General features: G+C 41.9%; 1 protein-coding gene across 2 annotated transcripts in view; it reads left to right on the forward strand.

The window, feature by feature from the left end:
- Window positions 1-1,360: 1,360 nt before the first annotated feature.
- Window positions 1,361-24,604, forward strand: part of PGM5 (phosphoglucomutase 5) — a 208,603-nt gene continuing 185,359 nt past the window's right edge. Inside the window, exon 1 of one of the 2 annotated variants that reach the window (XM_052644903.1) lies at window positions 1,361-2,143. In XM_052644903.1, coding sequence (XP_052500863.1) covers window positions 1,883-2,143 — 261 coding nt within the window. In that variant the 5' untranslated portion in view covers window positions 1,361-1,882. Of the gene's footprint in view, window positions 2,144-17,618; window positions 17,658-24,604 lie in introns of those variants that run through there. The other variant, XM_052644905.1, reaches the window with a different exon arrangement.

A 24,604-nucleotide genomic window follows, 5' to 3' on the forward strand; every position in this document is an offset into this window, starting at 1 on the left:
AACAATAACCACACCCACAAATACAAAAAATCTTTGCCGTCAATAGGATTCAGTTAATGACTTCATACTTTAAAGATATTAATAAAAAGGGGAGGGGCCATATAAGAATTTGGACTGAATGTAGGCCATCTTCTCCACTTCCTTTAACCTCACAGAAAGCCTTTCTTATCTGTAAAATGGGAATGATATGAATGCCGTAACTACTGATTTTAGATATTTTGAGTCTCTAAAGACTGATGCAAAGCCTTTTGTAAACTGCAAAAGAGCACATAAGTGTGAACTGTTATTCACAGTCATTTTACTATGATCAAATACTTTATAATCCTGTAGCAAATTGAGCTTAGTCCCAGGAAGTGGATGATATTTAGCGAAGAAGAAGCAGCAGCAGGAGATTTTAGTGACTTTACTGGGTGCAAAAATGCTTTGGGGGTGAAAAGAGAAACAAAAATAAGAATTGTTTCTTGGAACTTGCCTGGTGGTCCAGCAGTTAAGACACTGTGCTTCCACCGCAGGGGGCATGAATTTGATCCTTAGTCTGAGGAGATGCTGCATGGCCGAAAAGTTAAAAAAAAAAACAAAACAGAATTGTGTCTTCTGTTTTGGGGCTTTATGCTTTTTACCTGTTTTCTCTTCACTCTGATTTTCTACAGGGAATTTCTTGAATTGGGATATTTTGGTGGGCTTTATGGAGAGAAGGCCCCCTTCTTTGAGCCCCCTTCCCACCAGAATGCCAGAATGCCTGTGAAAGGAACAAGCCCAGTTCTTGGTACCCAGTCCTTATTTAGTTTGGGTTTGTTCATTCATTCATCCCTAATAGGACCTTACAAAGGGCTTTACCCTCCTTCCAGTGAAAGCAATGGATCCTGGTGAGAGCTCAGCAGTGTGGACAAGTACAGTGTGGGACAGCCTGTTTTCTAAGCAGGAGCGGGGCTAGGGAGGGTGAGAGGGTGAGAATAAGGAAACGGGCATCTGTGCGTCAGTGTTGCTGCTGTTGCAACCACCACAAAAAACAAGCAAAAAACTTTTTTTTTCCTTTCTGAGAAGTGTGCTGCCTTCAGACAGCCTGGGGAAAAGTGTGGATAGCTGGGTGGGTCCTGCTGGATTGAAGGGCCTGACAGTATGTGATTCCCTGCAACAAATGGTAGTGGTGGGGGTGTGTGTGTACACACACAGACACATTCGAAGCGCCCAGCCTCCAATTTCAGCGCTGGCAGAAGATAACAATTCTCAGCTCGCCTTTCCAGGGTTATTTTTGGCTGGGGCTGTTCTCTGATGGCAAAACGTTTCAGCCCCCTCCCAACTCCACCCCTGCCCTTGTTCAAAAGAGAAACTGGTGCTTGCGAACCACTCATTCCCTGGGAGGCCGGAAGAGAGGACTGCTAGGTGGAGGGGAGAGGGGCTGCGGGTGCAGGAGAGGACCCCCGATCCTGCTCAAACTCTTCCCCACCCCGCCGCTGTTTTCTAAACGAGGGTGTGCGGGAGAGACGCGATCACCCGGGGAAGGCTCAGGTTAGGCCAGCCAGGAGGCGTCCTAGAGTCAGTGAGGGTAATTGGCACTGGGAAGGGACTTTTGGGACACCCTGAAAGTGAGTCCAGCAGAAAGAAGAAGCTTCGGGCACATTGAGCTCTCCGGCCAGAGAGGAAGTTGGGCGGGAGCAAACTTTCTTGGAAGGTAGAGGCCAAACTCTGCCGGGGCAGCTAGGGGCCGCGCGCAGAGGGAGGAGCGGTCTGCACGGCGGGAGGGCGCCGGGCGCGGACCGGCAGCGGAGGGGGCCGCAGCGTGAGGCGGAGCTCGGGCGCACCGCCAGGCTGGTGGGGGCCCCGTCGGGCTGCAGATTCCCTCCGGCTCCGGGAGCCGCGGCAGGACCGGCCAGGAGGCGCCATGGAGGGGAGCCCCATCCCGGTGCTGACGGTGCCCACGGCCCCCTACGAGGACCAGCGGCCGGCTGGAGGCGGGGGGCTGCGGCGGCCCACCGGGCTCTTTGAGGGCCAGCGCAACTACCTGCCCAACTTCATCCAGAGCGTGCTGTCGTCCATCGACCTGCGCGACCGCCAGGGCTGCACCATGGTGGTGGGCAGCGACGGCAGGTACTTCAGCAGGACGGCCACGGAAATCGTGGTGCAGATGGCTGCGGCCAACGGGGTGAGTAACCCGCTGTCCGTGGAGTCCGCCACCCTCCCCTCCAGCCAGCCCCGACCCCTATCCTGCTCCGCAGCTCGGCTGCTCTCCCAGGCCCTTTACCCTTGCCCCACCGCTGTCTCCCCCTCAGCGTCCCCAGCGCACCAGGGACCCCTGGGCTACGTTGTGTTAGCCACTCTGAAAGGCCTTAAGAGTTCCTAGCCTTTCTTTGAGCCCCGCTGGGCATCCCGATGGATGCCACATCGCCCTCACCTCTCCCTGGACTCTGACCATGTTCTGCACCTGCTCGCTGTTCTTTTCAACTTTCTCTTCCTCGGCCCTTTAAAAATATTTGCTCTGATTGCTTTCACTACCCTCCAGCTACCAATATAGTTCTACCCCCACCACTCGTGTATTCTGTTTGCAGTCTTCCACTCTAAATCTTGGCTCTGCCAAATTTAACAGTAGTGTTGGCTCAGAAACACACACACACACACACAGTGTTTATCTCTGACATATTTGGCAAGCGTGAAGGTTTTTAATATCATTGGTTTGTGGAGTTATTTCATAATTGATTTGACGAGGAAAGGGACGGGGCGGGGGTCAACTTGAAATTATACAGACTGGGATCTCAGTTCCCCGGAGGAAAATCTATGAGATTTGCCATGCGTTTCTTAAAGCTATTCCCTATTTCTCTCCTAGATGCCCTTTGACAGTTGACAACATTTCAGGCCCCTTCTCCCTTGCAGTTTTCATTCTGTCCCTTTTCCCACGACCTATGTAGTCTCCTTTCGCTATCTGAATTCTCAGACCTTGAGTTTTTTCCTTTCTCCCCTCTTTCTTCCTGTCCTACAATTTGATGCACTTTTTGGCATATCCTCATACCCTGATTTCCTCCTTTCCAAAGCCAGCAACATTTCAAGGGGAATACCTAACTTCTAGAGTCCCTGAGTTTTCTGTGGGAAACACTGTCTAAATGAGGAATTTCAGTCTTTTTAATACAGTCAGATCCACACCTATAGAACTTTTCTTTAAGGGAAACCTCTGCAGAGGTTTAAATAAATGAGTATAAATGAATATGAACATTTAAAAAAGTGAAACTAAACAATTACCTGGCATTTGAATTTCTTCCCCCCTCCTTTCCAACTCATTTTTAATTTTCTCATGTCTTGCTTAAAAAAAAACAGCTCTAAGGTTGTTTATTCTTTACATTTATCTACTATAATTCCCACTTCTCAGTGTTTCCAGGATAGGGAAAGAGGATTTTTTTTTTTTTTAATAACCAAAAAGCAGTTGGGAAAACAGGCCTGGTTTGGGTGGAAGTGGGGGTGAGGGGACTGGGAGCCCATTGGGTTGTGGAGTTGTGATCTCTAACCCCAGCAGATGCTGCTGCTGAAGATACAAGACTTGTATTTCTCTCTGGCTCCTCACTTGGGATTGATGAAAGTTGGCTTGAATCAGACAGTTGGAGAGAGGTTGACAAATAGTCTTTTACTCTTGTCTGACAAAGCTGTTCCCATGGAATGATGGAGAATAATGAGCCTTGGAAGAGCTGTGGCAGCTTTCATACTCCTTCCTGGGCCAGTTTTCCTAAGGAGAGAAACGTAGCCTGTCCAGTATTTATTATGGGTCTGGATAGTTTTGAAGCTACGGTTGGTGATTTGCATGGGCAAATTGTTATTATGCTGTATTATTTATTGGCACGCTTTGCCCTAAGGATGCTTCAGTCTCTTACTTCAGTGCGTCTTCTCTGATAAATACACATTAACTTTAAGAATGGAGTTAATTTTAGGAGATAGCATATGTTAATATATATGCCTAAAATAGAGTCAAGTTTAATCTAGCGGTTATGAAGGAAAGAATGACAAACTAAAGTCCACACAGAAGCACCATCTCTTAAATAATCTGAAAGTATTACTTCTAGGATGGATGGGCATGGGGGAAAGGGATGGTTGACTTTATCAAGATTTCAAACAACCAATTTTTTCCAATCTTTTCCTCATTTTGTTCACCTTCTTTGGAGCTTTTGATAAAGCAAAATGGAAAATCAGAAGGCTGGCTTCAGGAGAAAGGTTGTTTAAAAGGACCACTGTAAGCAAAATTGGTCTTGCGTGATTGCAAATTGGTGGGGATACACTTACCTCCTGACTTGACTTGCTGACTATACTCAGGAATAGGGAACTTATGATTCCAAATACTTTGGCCATTTTTTATTTCCCGTTGGATATTCATAAACTACCTAGAAAAATAGTAGAATGTAGAATTTATTCTCTTTGAACTGACTTGAATCTGACCAGGTGGGCTGCATTCTCTCTGTCTGGAAAATCTTGATTTTAATAGGAAAAGTTAATTTTACAAAGCACATTTTCTGTGAAAAATGATACTTGCTTTTTGATTATATAGTTTCTGGATGAAAACAGAAGTTTTCGGAATTTCTAAAATGATAAATGCACTTCTTGTTGTTCAGCTGCTAAGTCATATGTGGCTCTTTGCAACCCCATGAACTGCAGCATGCCAGGCTCCCCTGTCCCTCACTGTCTCCCGGAATTTGCTCAAATTCATGTTCATTGAGTCAGTGATGCCATCTAGCCATCTCATCCTCTGCCATTCCCTTCTTTTGCCTTCAATCTTTCGAAGGTAAAACTACACTGTTAATGTTTTAATATCTCATAGAGTTTGAAATGTATTGGACAAATACCTGTACAATTTGAGATTTAAGGAATTTTTGTAATAAAGCTATTAAAATTTATAAGCTTTCAGCAAAGTGGAGAGAATAGATTACGACAGCCACATACTCCTGTCCTGGATTGTTCACGTTTTTCTATATTTGATTCATCTTTTTGAGGGGCTAAAGTATATTTTAAAAAATGAAATTTTACCCACAAGTTCTTCAGTATGAATCTCTAAAAAAGAAGAACATTTTACTTGATAGTTATAATATCGTTAGGGCTTCCCTTGTGGCTCACCTGGTAGAGAATCCCACTGCAATGCAGGAGACCTGGCTTTGATCCCTGGGTTGGAAAGATCCCCCGGAGAAGGGAAAGGCTACCCACTCCAGTATTCTGGCCTGGAGAATTCCATGGACTGTATAGTCCATGGAATTGCAAAGAGTCAGACTTGACTGAGTGACTTTCACTTCACTACAGTATCATTAACATCCCAAACAAAATTTAAAAAATATTTCTACATATTAGTTATGACCCAATCTAACTTCAGATTTCCTCAGTTATTCTGAAACGTCTTTTATACCTGATTTGTTCAAACTTGTTTCTTATAATCAAGGAACACACATTACATTTGTCTTCAGTTCAGTTCAGTCGCTCAGTCGTGTCCGACTCTTTGGAACCCCATGAATCACAGCATGCCAGGCCTCCCTGTCCATCACCAACTCCCAGAGTTCACTCAGATTCACGTCCATCGAGTCAAGAGATGCCATCCAGCCATCTCATCCTCTGTCGTCCCCTTCTCCTCCTGCCCCCAATCCCTCCCAGCATCAAAGTCTTTTCCAATGAGTCAAAATAAAGTACCTACCTCTTTATTTTCTTTTTGTTAATGAAATTGACTTGAAGAGACTAGGTCAGTTGTCTTTCTATAAACTGCCTCCTCCACTTCCTTTCTGGAATTTTATGATTAATTCTTTATGGTGTCATTTACCTTTTCATCCCGTTTCCTCTGTGTATGTGTGTGTGTGTTAGAACTAGAAATCAGTCTAGAAGCTTAATTAGATTCAGGTTTAATATTTTCTTTTTGCAAGATTATTTCATGGCAATGGTGTGTATTCAGTTGCATAATACAAGGAAACATAATCTCTGGTTGCTTCATCATTCGTGATTCCGAGATGATTATAGAGATATGGTGGTATGGTCCATTATTTTCCCCTTTGGGACTAGCAGTAGCCTATGGGGTTAATTCATACCATGTGAATATTCAGTTCCTTATCAACTTTTACCCGATTGTTTTAGCATTCATTAATGTTACTGACTTGAACTGATTATTTCATCAGAGATTTCAAAATGATAAGTTTCAAATTCCTTAATTCTATCTGTATGTTTTAGCTGACATTTTTTATAAACTGGGTATTTTTCTCACTAGTGGGCTCTTTGATTATCCTGTAATATAGTTCCTTATGAAAGACAGAATGTGTGTTTATTTCCCTCTCTTTTTTTTAATTACCAATTTTCAGAGTAAGAGTTCGTTGAAATAGCCACCTCCATTGGTATGAACTTTGTTTTTTTTGTTGTTTTTTGAATATAATGGAGCTTCCCTGGTGGCTCAGTGGTAAAGTATGTTCCTTCCAATGTAGAAGACGCTGGTTAGATCCCTGGGTCAGGAAGATCCTCTGAAGAAGGAAATAGCAACCCATTCCAGTATTCTTAACTGGGAAATCCCATGGACAGAAGAGCCTGGTGGGCTACAGTACATGGTTTGCAATAGAGTCAGATACGACTTAGCGACTAAGCAGTAACATAAATAGATTGTTGGATTTTTATATAATTAATTTGAGTAGGTTAATGAAAAATGTAAAGAAACTACCTTTTTACAGTAGTTTTTATGGTGCTATGTGAATTTATCTGAAAAATCTCCAGAAGTATTTAAATCCCCCTTCAAAGATTATGTCCTGCTATATAGAGCAAAAAACAAACTATAGAAAACTAAGTACATGGAGTAAATAGTGTTATTTAAATGAAGTGTGATTAAACTTGGTTTGTAACGAGTTTATTTTTATCCTATTTCTATTTCCAACTGCTTTAGATACTCCTCAGGGGTTTAGATCCTTTATGTATCAACTTATTCTAATGTCTTAAAGAGTTGAAAAGCTAAATGGATCATAATATTAGGCTATAAGAATGCCTTTGCCCTTCCCTGGGTAGATCCATCAATGGCTAAGACCACCTGTCCATCTTTCTCCTCTTTGTTACATTCTTCTTTTTTAGTCCTAAACTGTCTTTAATATTGAACAGATGACAGCACGGTGCCTGCCTTAAGATGTTTCTGACTTTCTCTAAAGTCTTCTTTCTCTAAGATGATTTGTATATCAGCACTGTGTAATAGAACTTACTGTGAGAATGGGCATGTTCTGAAATCTGCACTGTCTTAGTCAACTAGGACACTTCAGTGTTGAATACTTGAAATGTAGCTGATGCTGCTAAAGAACCAAATTTTACATTTAATTTAATTAATTAAGATTTCAACTTAGCCACAAGTGGCTAGTAGCTACCATACTAGACAGCACAGTTCTGTAACTTAGCATTTTAAATGTATGTGTGTGTTTCATGGAGCCAGACTGTTACAGCAACTATTGATTAAATAAAATAAAAGTAGGTCACCAAGTCCTGTGCTGTGCTGCCGCTGTGCTTAGTCGCTGAGTCGTGTCTGACTCTTTGCCACCCTGTGGATAGTAGCCCACCAGGCCTCTGTCCATGGGGAGTCTCCAGGCAGGAACACTGGAGTGGGTTGCCGTGCCCTCCTCCAGGGGATCTTCCCAACCCAGGAATATTACTTCTGCATGGCAAGCGGATTCTTTACCAGCTGAGCTACCAGGGAAGCCCCATCAAATACTACAGATACAGAATTGGCAAACCCAAACCTGATTTCTTCATATGATAACCACACTCTCTTTTGACTTTAGCCCAGGAGGCATGAGGTGTGGTAGAGAAAACACTGAATCAGCAGCTGGAAGGCTTGCCTCGTTTTCTAGCTCTGCCAAACAAGTTGCAGTCCAAAGCTTGAGCCTCTTGACATACCTAGGAACCATTTGTTTTCTCGTCTATAAACTGTGTATGACTGCATTTCTGAATTATCCTGGGAATCAAATGAAGCACTGCTTATGAAAACATTTTGTAACATCCACAAAACTAAGAAATGCAGGGGAGTATTATTATAGTCAACTGAATACATCTCATGTAATAATTTGACTCTATGTATGAACTGAAACAATGTAGAGCTCTGTTACAAGATTTAGCCAAGAGAAAATCCATTTTTTGGCTAGTCATGCACTGTACTGGCCACATGATGATCAGCATTAATGATTGTAATATTGGCCTGCAGTGCAGCTTACAGAATGAAAGAGCTTCTCAATGTCTTGTGAAATCTTTTAGAGGTAGAAAATAAAGTGAATATGAGGAATGCTGGGTCAGCAAGGGACTTGGGTGTGCTCTCTGGATAGATACTGTCACAGATTGTATTTGATTCTAATAGATCCTGAAGAGGTATTTGCTGCAGTGAATAAGAATATATGAACCTTGGCCAATTATGAGAACTGTCTGAGGAACAAATCTTGGTTTGGTGCCAAAGACAAGGAACATTCATTTGGAAGAGAAGCAGATTGGGATGTGGTGGTGGGTGGCAAGTAAGGAGGAAAGAAGCAAGAAGCAAGAGAGGGAAACATGTGCTTCAACACGAAGGCTTCCTTCCTGAAATGGATCTGGAAAGCTGGGCATGGCCGGCTCCAGGTCCTGTCTCTAGAAGGGAAAAGAAATGGACAGCGATTGCTCTGTATTTTCTGCTCGTGTCAACTCCAGAATAGGTGAATGGAATGGCCTACTATGGCTCAGACGTTAGGAAAGACTGGTGTGTAGTACATTAGAAAAGCCTAAAGGACCCACCATAATTTTATCTTGCTTCCCTTCCCAAATCTTCCTCCCAGAATTGTGGAAATAGGAAATCTATTATATAAGCAATAGCAAGTTTTTGGGAGCCCTTGGTTCCACCCATCTCCCTGTTTGGGTCAGTTCATTCTTTACTCTTGTAGCCTTAAGTCCTCATTTACTTTTTTATGAGGAAGTAAAAGGAGTAGGAGAGGTTTTGAGAACAGCTGGGCCCTCCCAGTTGCTGGGGTGGGTTATTTTAAGCTTTGTTTAATGTGTCCAGAGACCCAGATGGCATTTTTAACTAAGCTGCTTTATTAAATCTTGTGATAAAACATAATGATGTTTGTTGAAAAGACAAATACATATCAGCAGCATTATGCTTGAAACTTGCCCTAAAATTTTTCTGTAAAACATCTGTTCCCTTTGTGAACTCTGGAAGTTTGTTAGTTTCTGTACAGCCTTGAGGAATAGAAGTTGGAACCTATTTTGGGGGAATCTAAGCAGAGGTATTGGCTTTAGCAACCTTAACCTTCATCTTTTGGGCCTTGGCCACTCTTCCATTAGACAACAGTGACATGAACGAACACTGTAATAAGATTTGAATATGATTATTTGAGAATAATAGGCAGCAAAAAAAAAAAAAAAGGCAAATAACAAAAAAGATCTATATTGCCCAGGGATCTTTAAATTGAAGGTAGAAAGCTAGTACTGCAATGTCCTTTGTTAGTGTACAGCCTTGACGGCTAATTGCAAATACTCAAGATTTGGCCAGTATGCCTTTACTGTTTATATTTGCATAGCCAAAGGGAAAGTTTTGGGTTCTTTCATCTGACTTGACTCACATTAGTTATGAATAAGAGGATATCTAGGATATACACAAGACTTGTTGAAGCCCACATTTTCTGAGTCTTTAAATATCTTTCATCTCCTACATTGTTAGTGACATCAAATTTTGGAGTAATGCCTGTATTTTTTAGGAATATTCAGTCCCCAAAGACGTTTTTTTCTTGGCATAAGGTCACAATTTTCTTTCCTTTTCCAAGCCTCTACTAATAGGTATTTTGTACAAATAGAACAATTATTGCCTTTCAGTTGTTTTCCTCTAGGGAGAATCTGGTTTGCTAACTAGGGCTATCTGGCTTTGTATTTAAGACATTTACAATGGAAAAGAGAAAGGAATTTGAAATCATAGTACCAGAGTTTATCCTACTTGACAAAAGACCCCACAGAATGTTGGGAGGAGAGTTTTACAGCAAATGGCTAGTATCATAATATACGAAATGCTTTCTGAAATTAATAAAAATTCAAACAATTTATAAGAAATATTGTCAACAACTACAAATGTAGGGAAAGATGATCAGTGTCATTAGTAACCAAAGAAATATAAATAAAAACAATCCATTAATTTGAAAAAAACATAGAAAATACTCAGAGCTGGCATAGATGTTGGAAAATTGTCATGTTTGTTCAGTCTTGGTGGAAGTTGAATTGCTACAACTTCTTTGTTAGGCGGTTGGGCAGTATGTATCTAAATTAACAGAATACTTGTCCAATTATCTAGGAATCCCTTAATTTAAGAATCCATCCTGTAAATTTTCTAATACAAATGTGGAAACATTTATGTACAAGAATATTCACTGCAGCATTTTGCGAAGGAAAACTTGAAAACAGTTTATATGTTTAGCAGTAGAGAGCAGGTACATAACTTATGACACAACCATACCAGAAATGCATTAGTATCCATAAATAAAGGAAGTGGGTCTATATGAGACATGAGAAAGATGTGGATTATAGTTTGTTAAAGTGAAATACAGCAGTTAGTAGAAGATCATGTGTAGCATGATGTAGCATGATCCTACTTATGTGTATATAATTAGGTATATAAAGTAGGGTCGGAGGAACATACTGCCAATAGTTAACAGTGAATATATCTAGGGCATGAAGGTGTGTGTGGTGGGGGGAGAGGAATCCTTTCCCTTTCTACTTCATATATGTCTCTTTATTAAGTAATTACACACATATGTATGCATTGCTTTCATAGTTAAACACATCCCTAAAAAACAGTGAAGAAAGGAGATGCTCTGAATTAGAATTATGGTACTACTATTTGCAACATGTATGACTGTGGGGAAGTTGCCTAGGTTTCTGGGGTTTGTTTCCTCATTTATAAAACTAGGGAATGTCATAATACTTCCTCCCACATCTTCCAGGGGTTTTGGGAGGATTGAATGAGGTAATGGATTATTATCAATTATTTATTGATTCATATGACTCAATTAAAACCAAACTATTCCTCCAGTTAAAATAAAAGAAGGACATGTGCATATGTGCTTTTTATGCTGAGTAGCGTTACTGATTGGAGAAGGAAATGGCAACCCACTCCAGTGTTCTTGCCTGGAGAATCCCAGGGACGGGGGAGCCTGGTGGGCTGCTGTCTATGGGGTCGCACAGAGTCGGACACAACTGAAGTGACTTAGCAGCAGTAGCAGCAGCAGCCTTACTGATAGAAGGTGCCTGTTGATCACAGTTCCATAGGCAAGGCTTTTGGCATTTCTGCAGACTGCTGCCTAAGGCTTGGGAGGCAACTGCTCAAGTCATGATCCTCTCCCCGCTCACACACACACACACACACACACACGCACACACACGCACACACAAATACACATGCACATGCATCCTGTCACGGTACTTGAGGTGGCAGCAGCTGCTCTGGCATAGACTGTAACTCAACATACAAGCCTTGTTTTTTGCATGATCTGTGCATTATTTCCTGTTATGAATCAGCTGAGTCAATGCTACGCTTTTCAATCTAAAATCTTTCTGAGGCTTAGACTGTGCTAAGAGCAGACCCACCCCCTCTATCCCTGCTCCACTGAGGCCAGACCTTAATCTGTTCATTTCATGAGGATTTTAAAGCCTAATGGACTGGACCATGTGAGAGATTACTGAGAGGAACAGACTGAGCAGAGGCTAAGAAACTCCATGCTCATCTGCTGAGCCGTCTGAAAACGCACAGCTGCAAGCTCTAGTGATGCTTTAAAGTATTTTGTCAGGATGTTTGTCAGGGTGCCTGTTCCTGCAGTCCTGCTGAATGTTTGGTTAGGAGGCATAATCTTTTTTTGGACAGGATCTCCCAAATGTAAAGTGACAGATGCTAATGTGGAATATAATACAGAAGACCCAGCTTTGCTGTCATAAATAACAGTAAATTGTTTAATCTTGCTGAGTTGTAAATCTATGATTGCCAGAGGTCTTTATTTCATTGGAAAATAGTAGAACGGATGGAGTCATTTAGCAAATGGACAGTAATTACTTCCCAACCAGATATTGGTCTGATGGAATTTATTTAAAGATCCACATATTTGTATTTTAATTGACTGTGACAACTATTCATAGCTATAAGGAGAGACTAGAGCATAGCTATAAAGAGAGACTGAGGTTTTTCTGGGAAAAAATATATACGTATACCGGAATATGAATAATACACTATTTATAAAAATGCCAAAAATACTGAGTTTTGGGTGAGTATTATATATATGAAACAAATATTTATGTGTATATATATATGTGCACACACACACACACACACACACACACACACATATATATGTTTCTGTCTACCTATAAAGGTTCCAAATGGAAAGTATTCTTAAGCATTTATATAGTTTATCAAGTAGCTTATATGTGTGTATATGTGCCTGGGACACCCTATCCCCAAAGATACATCTTCTTCCCTGGGTATATTCAAGGAGAGTGTGGAGCAGAGTCCCAGATGTCAGAAATATCTGAAGACAGCACAGAGTTGAAGGAAGTGACTAAATGTTCCCGAATGCCCTATATTTCTGTGGTAATAAATAGAATTTGTGCTAGAGCTGGATGGACTGCTAGTAAGAAACATAAGTAATATAAATCTTGCTATTCTATTCAAGAACTAATCTTGCATGGACAGCTTTCTACTGTGAGCTCAGCAACATAGGTAGGTTAGCAGCCTGGAATGGGACATACAAGTGGATGGTGCAAGTCAGAGGCATAGATGGGGTCAATGAAAGAAGATCTGGGCCAAGACAAGGATACAGACATGGTCCTTTCACTCCTCATCATGGACTTCAGCAGTTTTTCAGTGAGGAGGTTTGGTGGTTAAAGAAGAAAGAAGACATTTCACTTGTGCAGATTGTAGACATGTTATAGAGGCTTCCTTGGTGGCTCAGACATTAAAGAATCTGCCTGCAGTACAGAAAACCTGGGTTTAATCCCTGGGTCAGGAAGATCCCCTGGAGAAGGGAATGGCTACCCACTTCAGTATTCTTGCATGGAGAATCCCATTGACACAAATATTTTTCTGTTTAATTAGTGGCAAGCTACTTTCAGTTTAATTTATTCCATAGTGTGATTTACTCCTCAAACATTTTTTCAGTTCAGTTCAGTTCAGTTGCTCAGTGGTGTCCGACTCTGTGACACCATTGAATTGCAGCACGCCAGGCCTCCCTGTCCATCACCAACTCCCGGAGTTCACCCAAACTCATGTCCATCGAGTTGGTGATAACATCCATCCATCTCATCCTCTGTTGTCCCCTTCTCCTCCTGCCCCCAATCCCTCCCAGCATCAGGATCTTTTCCAGTGAGTCAACTCTTCACATGAAGTGGCCAAAGTATTGGAGTTTCAGCTTCAGCATCAGTCCTTCCAATGAACACCCAGGACTGATCTTTAGGATGGACTGGTTGGACGTCCTTGCAGTCCAAGGGACTCTCAAGAGTCTTCTCCAACACCACAGTTCAAAAGCACCAATTCTTCGGTGCTCAGCTTTCTTTATAGTCCAACTCTCACATCCATACATGACTACTGGAAAAACCATAGCCTTGACTAGACGGACCTTAGTTGGCAAAGTAATGTCTCTGCTTTTGAATATGCTATCTAGGTTGGTCATAACTTTCCTTCTAAGGAGTAAGCGTCTTTTAATTTCATGGCTGCAATCACCATCTGCAGTGATTCTGGAGGCAAAAAATAAAGTCTGACACTGTTTCCACTGTATCCCCATCTATTTCTCATGAAATGATTGGGACCAGATACCATGATCTTCGTTTTCTGAATGTTGAGCTTTAAGCCAACTTTTTCACTGTCCTCTTTCACTTTCATCAAGAGGCTTTTTAGTTCCTCCTCACTTTCTGCCATAAGGGTGGTGTCATCTGCCTATCTGAGGTTATTGACATTTCTCCCGGCAATCTTGATTTCAGCTTATGCTTCTTCCAGCCCAGCATTTCTCATGATGTACTCTGCATATCAGTTAAATAAGCAGGGTGACAATATACAGCCTTAACATACTCCTTTTCCTATTTACATATAAAAACTTAGCTAAAAGAGCACATTTATATTGGTCAGGAAACCATGGTACCTTAAAATAATGGAAGACTATACAGCACTAAAATAATGCTGTGGAAAGATGTCCAGTGACAGAGAGAGAGAGGCTCCACGGAAGGAGTAGATGCATTAAGTGAAAAACGTTGGCTACGTCTTTCCCTTTTGTAAAAATATATAACTATGTAAATGAAAGAGAGAAGGGGATACACAAAGACACATGGACAAAAGGTAGACACTGAAATGTTTACTGTAATCACTTTTAGATTTACAGATGATTTTTATTTTCTTCTAATGAATAATTCCTCAATGTCTTATATTCCACATATGTATTTGTCATATATGTATAAATGTCACATATAAAATATATAAATGTCATATAGGGCTTCCCTTGTGGCTCAGCTGGCAAAGAATATGCCTACAATGTCAGAGACCTGGGTTCAGTCCCTGGGTTGGGAAGATCCCCTGGAGAAGGGAATGGCTACCCACTCCCATATTCTGGCCTGGAGAATTCCATGGACTGTATAGCCCGTGGAGTAGCAAAAAGTTAGACGTGACTGAGTGACTTTCACTTCACTTCACTTCTTCAAATGTCATATATATATATGATTTAAAAATGACTGCAGGTTAGTAAAACATCAAATGTGTTCAATTACTGTGAATTAGAAATTCATAATTAAGAATTCAGAAATGATACCAGCAAGGAAGACGAAGGAAATACATCAAGGATTTTTTGGGTGCCAGACACTGAAGCCATAGAGTTTGGCTTTGTTGCTATCTTTCACCCTACATCTTTTAGATAACAAAACTGAAATACAGAGATTTCAGAATCTTTTCTAAAGTCATATAGTCGGTAGGTGGCAAATCTGTTTTTACATCATTTCCCATTGAATACCAAAATCTCAGTGTATCTCAGGGCGCTCAACTCTACCTTCTTGACCTGGATAGATCCAATAGTTCTTATCCAGGTATCCAATTGGCTTGATCACTTTGAAAAGCGGCAGCAGATAGGCCCTTTTTGATTTCAGTGAGCCATGTCCTCTATCTTAAGGTAGAGTTCAGTATCTTCCAAGCACCTAATTACCAGTAGGAACATAAGCTTCAGTTTCATTGCCCCCGTTTTGTACTTAAGGAAAGCTTGCTATCTGCTCAGCGAGACCTTGAGAATTGGTGGACTAATTGAGGAACAGAATTTGGGCCAAACTTGCAGATACCTGTGACTTTTCTACACCTGTTGAGAGGTTGGGAATTGAATGTGAAACCCATCTTGGTTTGGATCTAATGAGAGCTCATCTCTCCTTCTGGCCCCTAGGTGTGTGTCAAGACTTCAGGGCAACAGGCAGCTGAGGATGAGCTCCGTTGCTCCCATCTGGTCTCCCTGTAGCAAAATGTATAACTGCACAATTATCCATGTGCAAATGGAGAAGTCCCTTGATGTTTGGATAACCACATCCATGTCTTGAGTTTGTTATTTCTCAAAATTCCACTTTACCATCTCCTACTTACTCATGTGCAGCACTGGTCAGGGGCTGGCACTCATCTCTGACACCTGGGACAAGAGCCTGAAGCCCTGCCATCCATGGCAGTTTGACTCTGGGTTTCCTTCATGGCTTTTGTTTTTTGTTTAACCAAGAAGATGAGAAACAGGCATCTTTGTGTTTATGACTTTCCATGCACTTCGTAGGTGGATGTCGTGGTGGCTGTGTGGTCCTGAACAGCACTCTCTGTGAACCATCAAGAAAGTTTCTGTTTAGTGTGCTCTTTAACTCTCTCTGATTCACTTTGAGAATTACAGGGATATGACATAGTGAACAGAGGATACTGAAGAATGTCATGCTTACTTTTTCTTTTCTCTGTCTGGGACTCTTTTTTTTTTTTTATGACTCATTTAAAGTTAAAAGGAAATCATAAAGGGGAAGTCTTATTTATGGGAGTTTACACATGAAAACAATCCTGCTTTCATTAGTGTTATGTTGCTGGGGAATAATCATTTGGAATCAAAATTCTGCATCTACTCTGAGATTTCAGCCCCAGGGTTTAAATTATATATTGCTGCTCTCTAGGACTTTAATCTTGAGTTAATTAGAAACTGAACTCGTACTAAATCTAATTTAGAGTAGTTGTTAGTATTCTGAAAAGAGGGAGCCATCAGAAATAAAATGAGTTAAATAATTCGTTGTATATAGCACATGGTGTAAAGTATGGACATGCTGGGAGAAAGCTTGATATAATAAAATTTTCTCTTTCTCAGGACACTGGTCTTTGGTATGTGGAGGAGCATATCAATTCCTGAGGTACTTGCTGTGCCCATTCGTGGGTGGAGTAAACAGTGATGCAATCTAGGTGAGATTTAAGAGTTGGTGGAAGACATTGGCATCTAGAAGAATAGACTCAGAGGGATTATAAGTAATTGCATCATGGGATATGATTGATGATAACTGTACATGCCTGCTGCCTACACCCTCTCTTTCCCAAGCATTTAGAAGACGGGGTAACAAGTTCGTTCTGGCTCTATGCATCTGTGTGTCTGGGGAAGTGTGTACCTCACATGTGTGTCTGCAGGCGCCTGTGTGACAGTGTTCTCATGGCTACCCGTGGATCCTGGGACCTGTGTCTGTGTGCCTTTATGTGCATGTGCAAGTGACAGTGACTCAGGTCTGCTTTGCCCCCTTTCCTGGTGGAACTGAAAGATGTCTTTCTCAAGGGCAGTAAGGCCCATCCAGGTTGGTGCAGGGCTGGGTGGGATTTCTCTTCTTCCAGCCAAACACAGACATTATCATATGCAGTTCAGAGAATCCTCAGTTTACAAGAAACTCTGAAATGTGTTTGATTTCTGAAGAAAAGGCCTCCAAAATTCTTACTAAGATTTAATAATCCATTAAGTGAGGCCTCGAATGTCACTTTAACAATAGGATTTTGCAAATTGAAAGACAAGCCAACCATGTTATTGAAATGCCTCTTCACTTACAGGAACTTGTTAAACGTGTTAAAAAAAGAATTAATGAGAAATGTATCCTGTTAAGTGTCAAGGCTAATCTCAAAATAAAATAAAGCAATATCACTTAACAGGAAAACAAATTCTAGTTGAAGTATATAATTGTTAAGGTAGTTGTTCTGGCTGTTTTTTGAGATAGATTTCATCCCTTAAATAATTCAATTCTTGTACAAAGATTTTAATAAATAAACTTGTTCAGCATGGGAGCATGAAATCATCACGTGGAGCATTGAAGAAGGATGGAATAAAATTGATAACAAAACAAAGAAAAGAAAGACCATATGGTGTGGGCATGTCTGTTCCTCCAGTGCCCCTTTGGGAGGGTCAGTGAGGGGACAGCAGAGTGACACAGCTCAGACCTCCCCAGGCTGTGACTGGATTTCACATGTGAGTAAAAGTCAGCTGTTGCCTACTTCAGTGCTGTAAACAAAACCAAAGCCAGTACTGGAAGTAGACCATCTTTTCCTTGCAAGGTAGCAGTCTGCAACATTGGCAGAGGATAGTACTTCTAAGACTTTCAGAAAGGGAAGTGGTAGTTTAAAGGATTATCAGCGGCTGTACTTTGCAGGAGCAGCCATGAAGAGATACCCCACGTCCAAGGTAAGAGAAACCCAAGTAAGATGATAAGTGTTGCGAGAGGGCATCAGAGGGCAGACACACTGAAACCATAATCACAGAAAACTAGTCAATCTAATCACATGGACCACAGCCTGGTCTAACTCAATGAAACTAAGCCATGCCCTGTGGGGCCACCCAAGATGGGTGGGTCATGGTGGAGAGGTCTGACAGAATGTGGTCCACTGGAGAAGGGAATGGCAAACCACTTCAGTATTCTTGCCTTGAGAACCCCATGATCAGTATGAAAAGGCAAAATGATAGCATACTGAAAGAGGAACTCCCCAGGTCGTGAGTGAACTCTGGGAGTTGGTGATGGACAGGGAGGCCTGGCATGCTGCAACTCATGGGGTTGCAAAGAGTCAGACACGACTGAGTGACTGAACTGACCTGAACTGAAGGTCTAAAATTAAATTTTAAATGGGGAGGGGAGACAATTTGGGTAAGGCAATAGCATGATTTGTGTCATGTTGAAGCTCATAGAGGGTTTATATAATCCCATCTTAAGTAACTTTTCATGACTCTGAACCTTCTTGACTTTGCAGATGAAGACCCTGAGCCTCAGAGAAATTACATGATTTGCCTTAGATCAGGGATAGAGCCAAGACTTAAATCTAGATCTTTTAACTTTTTGGGTGCTTTTTCTTGATACAGCAGGGCTTCCAAAGGTTATATTTCTTTAACCAATTATTAGATCTTGAAAGCCATAGCTTTTCTGATGACATTTGCCTTGGTTCCAAATTGGGAAAGGAGTACATCAAGGCTGTATATTGTCACCTTGCTTATTTAACATATATTCAGAGCACATCATGCAAAATGCTGGACTGGATGAAGCACAAGCTAGAATCAAGGAGAAATAACAATAACCTCAGGTATGAAAATGACACACCCTTATGGCAGAAAGCAAAGAGGAACTAAAGAGCCTCTGATGAAAGTGAAAGAGAAGAGTGAAAAAGCTGGCTTAAAACTCAACATTCAAAAAACTGAGATCATGGCATCCAATTCTGTCACCTTGTGGCAAGTAGATGGGGACATGATGGAAACATGGCAGACTATTTTCTTGGGCTCCAAAATCACTGCAGATGGTGACTGCAGCCATGAAATTAAAAGATGCTTGCTCCTTGGAAGAAAAGCTATGACCAACCTAGACAGCATATTAAAAACCAGAGACAGTACCTTGCCCACAAAGATCCATCTAGTCAAAGCTATGGTTTTTCCATAGTCATGTATGGATGTGAGAGTTGGACTATAAAGAAAGCTGAGTGCTGAAGAATTGATGCTTTTGAACTCTGGTATTGGAGAAGACTTTCGAGAGTCCCTTGGACTGCAAGGAGATCCGGTCAGTCAATCCTAAAGGAAATCAGTCCCGAATATTTATTGGAAGGACTGATGCTGAAGCTGAAACTCCGATACTTTAGCCACCTGATGAGAAGAACTGACTCCTTTGAAAAGACCCTAATGATGGGAAGGATTGAAGGCAGGAGGAGAAGGGCATGACAGAAGATGATATTGTTGGATGGCATCACCAATGCAGTGGACATGAGTTTGAGCAAGCTCCAGGAGTTCGTGATGGACAGGGAAGCCTGGTGTACTGCACTCCATGTGGTCACAAAGAGTTAGACATGACTGAGTGACTGAACTGAACTGAACTGAATTGGGAGAGGGAGAATTCACAAAAGAGGAGAACACAGACACACAGAGAAGGTGATATGAACACAGGTGGAGACTGGACTGAGTGTTGGTCTCTGCTGGGGGCAGATGGAGTCCTCAGTGGTAGATGCAGCCATGTTGGCCTCAATGTGTAGAGGTCCATGTGGTGAGCCCATGCTTGACCTCTGTCCTTGCCATCATTGGCCACTGTGTTCACAAGCCCATTGGACAATGATAGGAGTGGCTGGGGAAAGAGGCTGACTGGTACTGACGGAGCAGGTCATCTTAGCCCCTTGATTATTTAAATCCTCTTCTGCTGAGGTCCCCTTTTAGTGAGCACTCCTGTGGTACACAAATATCTTCATGATTTTCCTTTTCTTATCTTAGAAGCCTTATCACTCGTTCTCCTCCGTCTCCTCCAGCACTTGTTTCTTTTTAGAATTCTCTCAACTAGAGTTATCTACAGTGTCCGGCATTACTGCATTTTGGGGGGCATATTGGTGGGTTAATGAGTAGATCTACACGGGTAAAATTTCCAGTGATAACTAAAATGTTTTAGGTTGAAATTTTATTCAAGTGAATTTTTTCACTTTTAAACAGATTACATGTTATCTTTAAAAAATTCAAATTTAAAAGATAAAGATATGTTTATAATCTTTCCTATTTAACAAACTATACATTTTTATTTCTGTGCATATTTATTTATTATTTTTCTAAGTGCCAACCCCAAAGTGTACATAATTGTACATTTTTGTAATCTCCTAAAAGTTTAGATTTCTGCATTTTTGACGAAGCATTAAATTATTGTCTATGTTCCTTCTCTACTGCTTAAGAAAATGTAAGTTGTTACAGCAAATAAACTTGAAATTTAGGCAATTTTTATTGCCTTAAAACAATAGAAATTATTATCTCACACATAATGGTCCAATGTGGATGTTGCTGGTGGGCAAAGACTCTTGTCCATCCAGTGAGGAGCTGGGACTCAGATACTTTCCGTCTTCTAGTGCTGGCATCTCCTAGAGCTTCATGGTCACCTGTGTTGAGCTTTTGAAAGGGGAAATAAACAGTGAGGAGAAAGGTATATTAACGTCTCTTAATGTGTAAGCCAGAACAAACGTCTCTAGTCAGAACAAACACGCGTTACTTCTGTTCTTTCTCACACTAGTTTTTCCCTCATTCTGAGATTTGGTCACATGGCCACACGTAGCTACAAGGGTGGGTCTGGAGAATGTAGCTCCTGGATGGGCATCTGTTGCCCAGCAACAGCTCTGCCCTGTGGAAGAGGAGCATAACTCTGTGGACTGATCACCCAGTCTGCCCAACTGGTTAGTCTTCATGATTACCCTTGGAGATGGCTGGAGAATATTCCATAAGTTCAGACATCGCACTTTATTTGACAGGTTCTTCATTCAGTTCAGCTCAGTCGCTCAGTTGTGTCCGACTCTTTGAGACCCCATGAATCACAGCACGCCAGGCCTCCCCGTCCATCACCAACTCCCGGAGTTCACTCAGACTCACGTCCATCGAGTCAGTGAGGCCATCCAGCCGTCTCATCCTCTGGCGTCCCCTTCTCCTCCTGCCCCCAATCCCTCCCAGCATCAGAGTCTTTTCCAATGAGTCAACTCTTCACATGAGGTGGCCAAAATACTGGAGTTTCAGCTTTAGCATCATTCCTTCCAAAGAAATCCCAGGGCTGATCTCCTTCAGAATGGACTGGTTGGATCTCCTTGCAGTCCAAGAGACTCTCAAGAGTCTTCTCCAACACCACAGTCCGAAAGCATCAATTCTTCGCTGCTCAGCCTTCTTCACAGTCCAACTCTCACATCCATACATGACCACAGGAACAACCATAGGCTTGACTAGACGGACCTTTGTTGGCAAAATAATGTCTCTGCTTTTCAATATACTGTCTAGGTTGGTCATAACTTTTCTTCCAAGGAGTAAGCGTCTTTTAATTTCATGGCTGCAATCACAATCTGCAGTGATTTTGGAGCCCCCAAAAATAAAGTCTGACACTGTTTCCACTGTTTCCCCATCTATTTGCCATGAAGTGATAGGACCAGATGCCATGATCTTCGTTTTCTGAATGTTGAGCTTTAAGCCAACTTTTTCACTCTTCTCTTTCACTTTCATCAAGAGGCTTTTTAGTTCCTCTTCACTTTCTGCCATAAGGGTGGTGTTATCTGCATATCTGAGGTGATTGATATTTCTCTCGGCAATCTTGATTCCAGCTTGTGCTTCTTTCAGCCCAGCGTTTCTCATGATGTACTCTGCATATCAGTTAAATAAGCAGGGTGACGGTATACAGCCTTGACGTACTCCTTTTCCTATTAGGAACCAGTCTGTTGTTCCATGTCCAGTTCTAACTGTTGCTTCCTGACCTGCATACAGATTTCTCAAGAGGCAGATCAGGTGGTCTGGTATTCCCATCTCTTTCAGAATTTTCCACAGTTTTTTGTGATCCACACAGTCAAAGGCTTTGGCATAGTCAATAAAGCAGAAATAGCTGTTTTTCTGAAACTCTCTTGCTTTTTCCATGATCCAGCGGATGTTGGCAACTTGATCTCTGGTTCCTCTGTCTTTTCTAAAACCACCTTGAACATCAGGAAGTTCACGGTTCACGTATTGCTGAAGCCTGGCTTGGAGAATTTTGAGCATTACTTTACTAGCATGTGCTGCTGCTACTGCTAAGTCACTTCAGTCGAGTCTGACTCTGTGCAACCCCATAGATGGCAGCCCTCCAGGCTCCCCCGTCCCTGGGATTCTCCAGGCGAGAACACTGGAGTGGGTTGCCGTTTCCTTCTCCAATGCATGAAAGTGAAAAGTGAAAGTAAAGTCGCTCAGTCGTGTCTGACTCTTAGCCACCCCATGGACTGCAGCCTACCAGGCCCCTCTGTCCATGGGATTTTCCAGGCAAGAGTACTGGAGTTGGGTGCCATTGCCTTCTCCAGTAGCATGTGAGATGAGTGCAGTTGTGCAGTAGTTTGAGCATTCTTTGGCATTGCCTTTCTTTGGGATTGGGATGAAAACGGACCTGTTCCAGTCCTGTGGCCACTGCTGAGTTTTCCAAATTTGTTGGCATATTGAGTGCAGCATTTTCACAGCATCGTCTTTCAGGATTTGAAACAGCTCAGCTGGAATTCCATCACCTCCACTATCTTTGTTTGTAGCGATGCTTTCTAAGGCACACTTGACTTCACATTCCAGGATGTCTGGCTTTAGATGAGTGATCACACCATCGTGATTATCTGGGTTGTGAAGCTCTTTTTTGTACGGTTCTTCTGTGTGTTTGTGCCACCTCTTCTTAATATCTTCTGCTTCTGTTAGGTCCATACCATTTCTGTCCTTTATCGAGCCCATCTTTACATGAAATGTTCCCTTTGTATGTCTAATTTTCTTGAAGAGATCTCTAGTCTTTTCCATTCTGTTCTTTTCCTCTATTTCTTTGCATTGATCGCTGAGGAAGGCTTTCTTATCTCTTCTTGCTATTCTTTGGAACTCTGCATTCAGATGTTTATATATTTCCTTTTCTCCTTTGCTTTTCACTTCTCTTCTTTTCACAGCTATTTGTAAGGCCTCCTCAGACAGCCATTTTGCTTTTTTGCATTTCTTTTCCATGGGGATGGTCTTGATCCCTGTCTCCTGTACAATGTCATAAACCTCATTCCATAGTTCATCATGCACTCTTATCTATCAGATCTAGGCCCTTAAATCTATTTCTCACTTCCACTGTATAATCATAAAGGATTTGATTTAGGTCATACCTGAATGGTCTAGCGGTTTTCCCTACTTTCTTCAATTTAAGTCTGAATTTGGCATTAAGGAGTTCATGATCTGAGCCACAGTCAGCTCCTGGTCTTGTTTTTGTTGACTGTATAGAGCTTCTCCATCTTTGGCTCAAAGAATATAATCAATCTGATTTCGGTGTTGACCATCTGGTGATGTCCATGTGTAGAGGTTCTTCATTATTAAACATTTATAGGAATTGTTTAAAAATTTCCACCTCTAATATCTAGATCCCACTGTAGGAAATGTGTACACACACATAACTTTCCACCCTTTGAGAATTATTTCTATAAGAATAATTCTGAAAAAGTGGGAGAGAGAGAAAATAATGAATTTAAGTTACAGATATTTTTCAGGCTTTGGAATATATAGGCTTAGTCCTTGAGAACAGTGTTTAGTTTGTCTTCCTTGCTGCATATGCAAGGTCTTCACCATTGCTTCAGTTCAGTTCAGTCGCTCAGTGGTGTCCGACTCCTTGCGACCCCATGAACCGCAGCACGCCAGGCCTCCCTGTCCATCACCAACTCCCGGAGTTCACTCAGACTCACGTCCATTGAGTCAGTGGTGCCATCCAGCCATCTCATCCTCTGTCGTCCCCTTCTCCTCCTGGCCCCATTCCCTCCCAGCATCAGAGTCTTTTCCAATGAGTCACCCTGGCTTGTTTCACGGTAATACTCAAAATGAGTTGAATGATGAAATAAAATATAACAGAAGCACGTGGAACATGATTTATCACTGCTCTGGATAAAATGACTGTAATTTTTGTCCTATATCTTTCTCATCTTAATAAATGGTGCCATCGTTCATCAGATTATTCAAGGTAGAAGCTGGGAGTTGACTCCTTTCCTCACTGTCCCTGTTTTATTTATTTCTGTGTAAGAAATTATGACAGAACTTAGAGGCTTAAAATAGCAATGGACATTTATTATTGCTCACAGTTTCTATGGGCGTGGAGGCAGGTTGTTTTGACTCAGTCACAGCTGCATATCAGTAGGGTCTAGACGGGCCAGTGCAAGATGGCTCACCTACAGACTTACACACAGCTGGAAAGTGATGCTGGCTGTTGGTGGGAGAACTCAGGTGCTCTCGGTCCAGGTGGCTGCACAGGGCCTCCTTGAATGTCCCACTGACATGACTCTATTTCCCAGAGTGAGCAATCCAAGACAGCAAGGCAGAAGTGGCAGTGTCATTTATTGGGAAGTCACACACCTTCAGTTTTGCAGTGTTCTACTAACCACCCAGATCTTCCTTATTCACTGTGGGAGGGGATTGCACCAAGGCATGAATGCCAGAGGCATGGATTGTTGGGGGCCATCTTGAAGGCTGGCTACCATAGTGTCTCCATTCCTTCATTATACCCACATGTTCTGTTCATTCTCCTTCCAAAGATACATTCAGATATAATCACTTCTCTTCATTTCTACTACTTCTAGTCTAGTCTAAGAAGGGTCCACACTCAGCTCTGCCGTGATAGCGTTCCATCTGACCTTTCTCCT

This window comes from Budorcas taxicolor, chromosome 8, assembly GCF_023091745.1.
Source record: "Budorcas taxicolor isolate Tak-1 chromosome 8, Takin1.1, whole genome shotgun sequence".
In the NCBI taxonomy this organism is placed as follows: Eukaryota; Metazoa; Chordata; class Mammalia; order Artiodactyla; family Bovidae; genus Budorcas; species Budorcas taxicolor.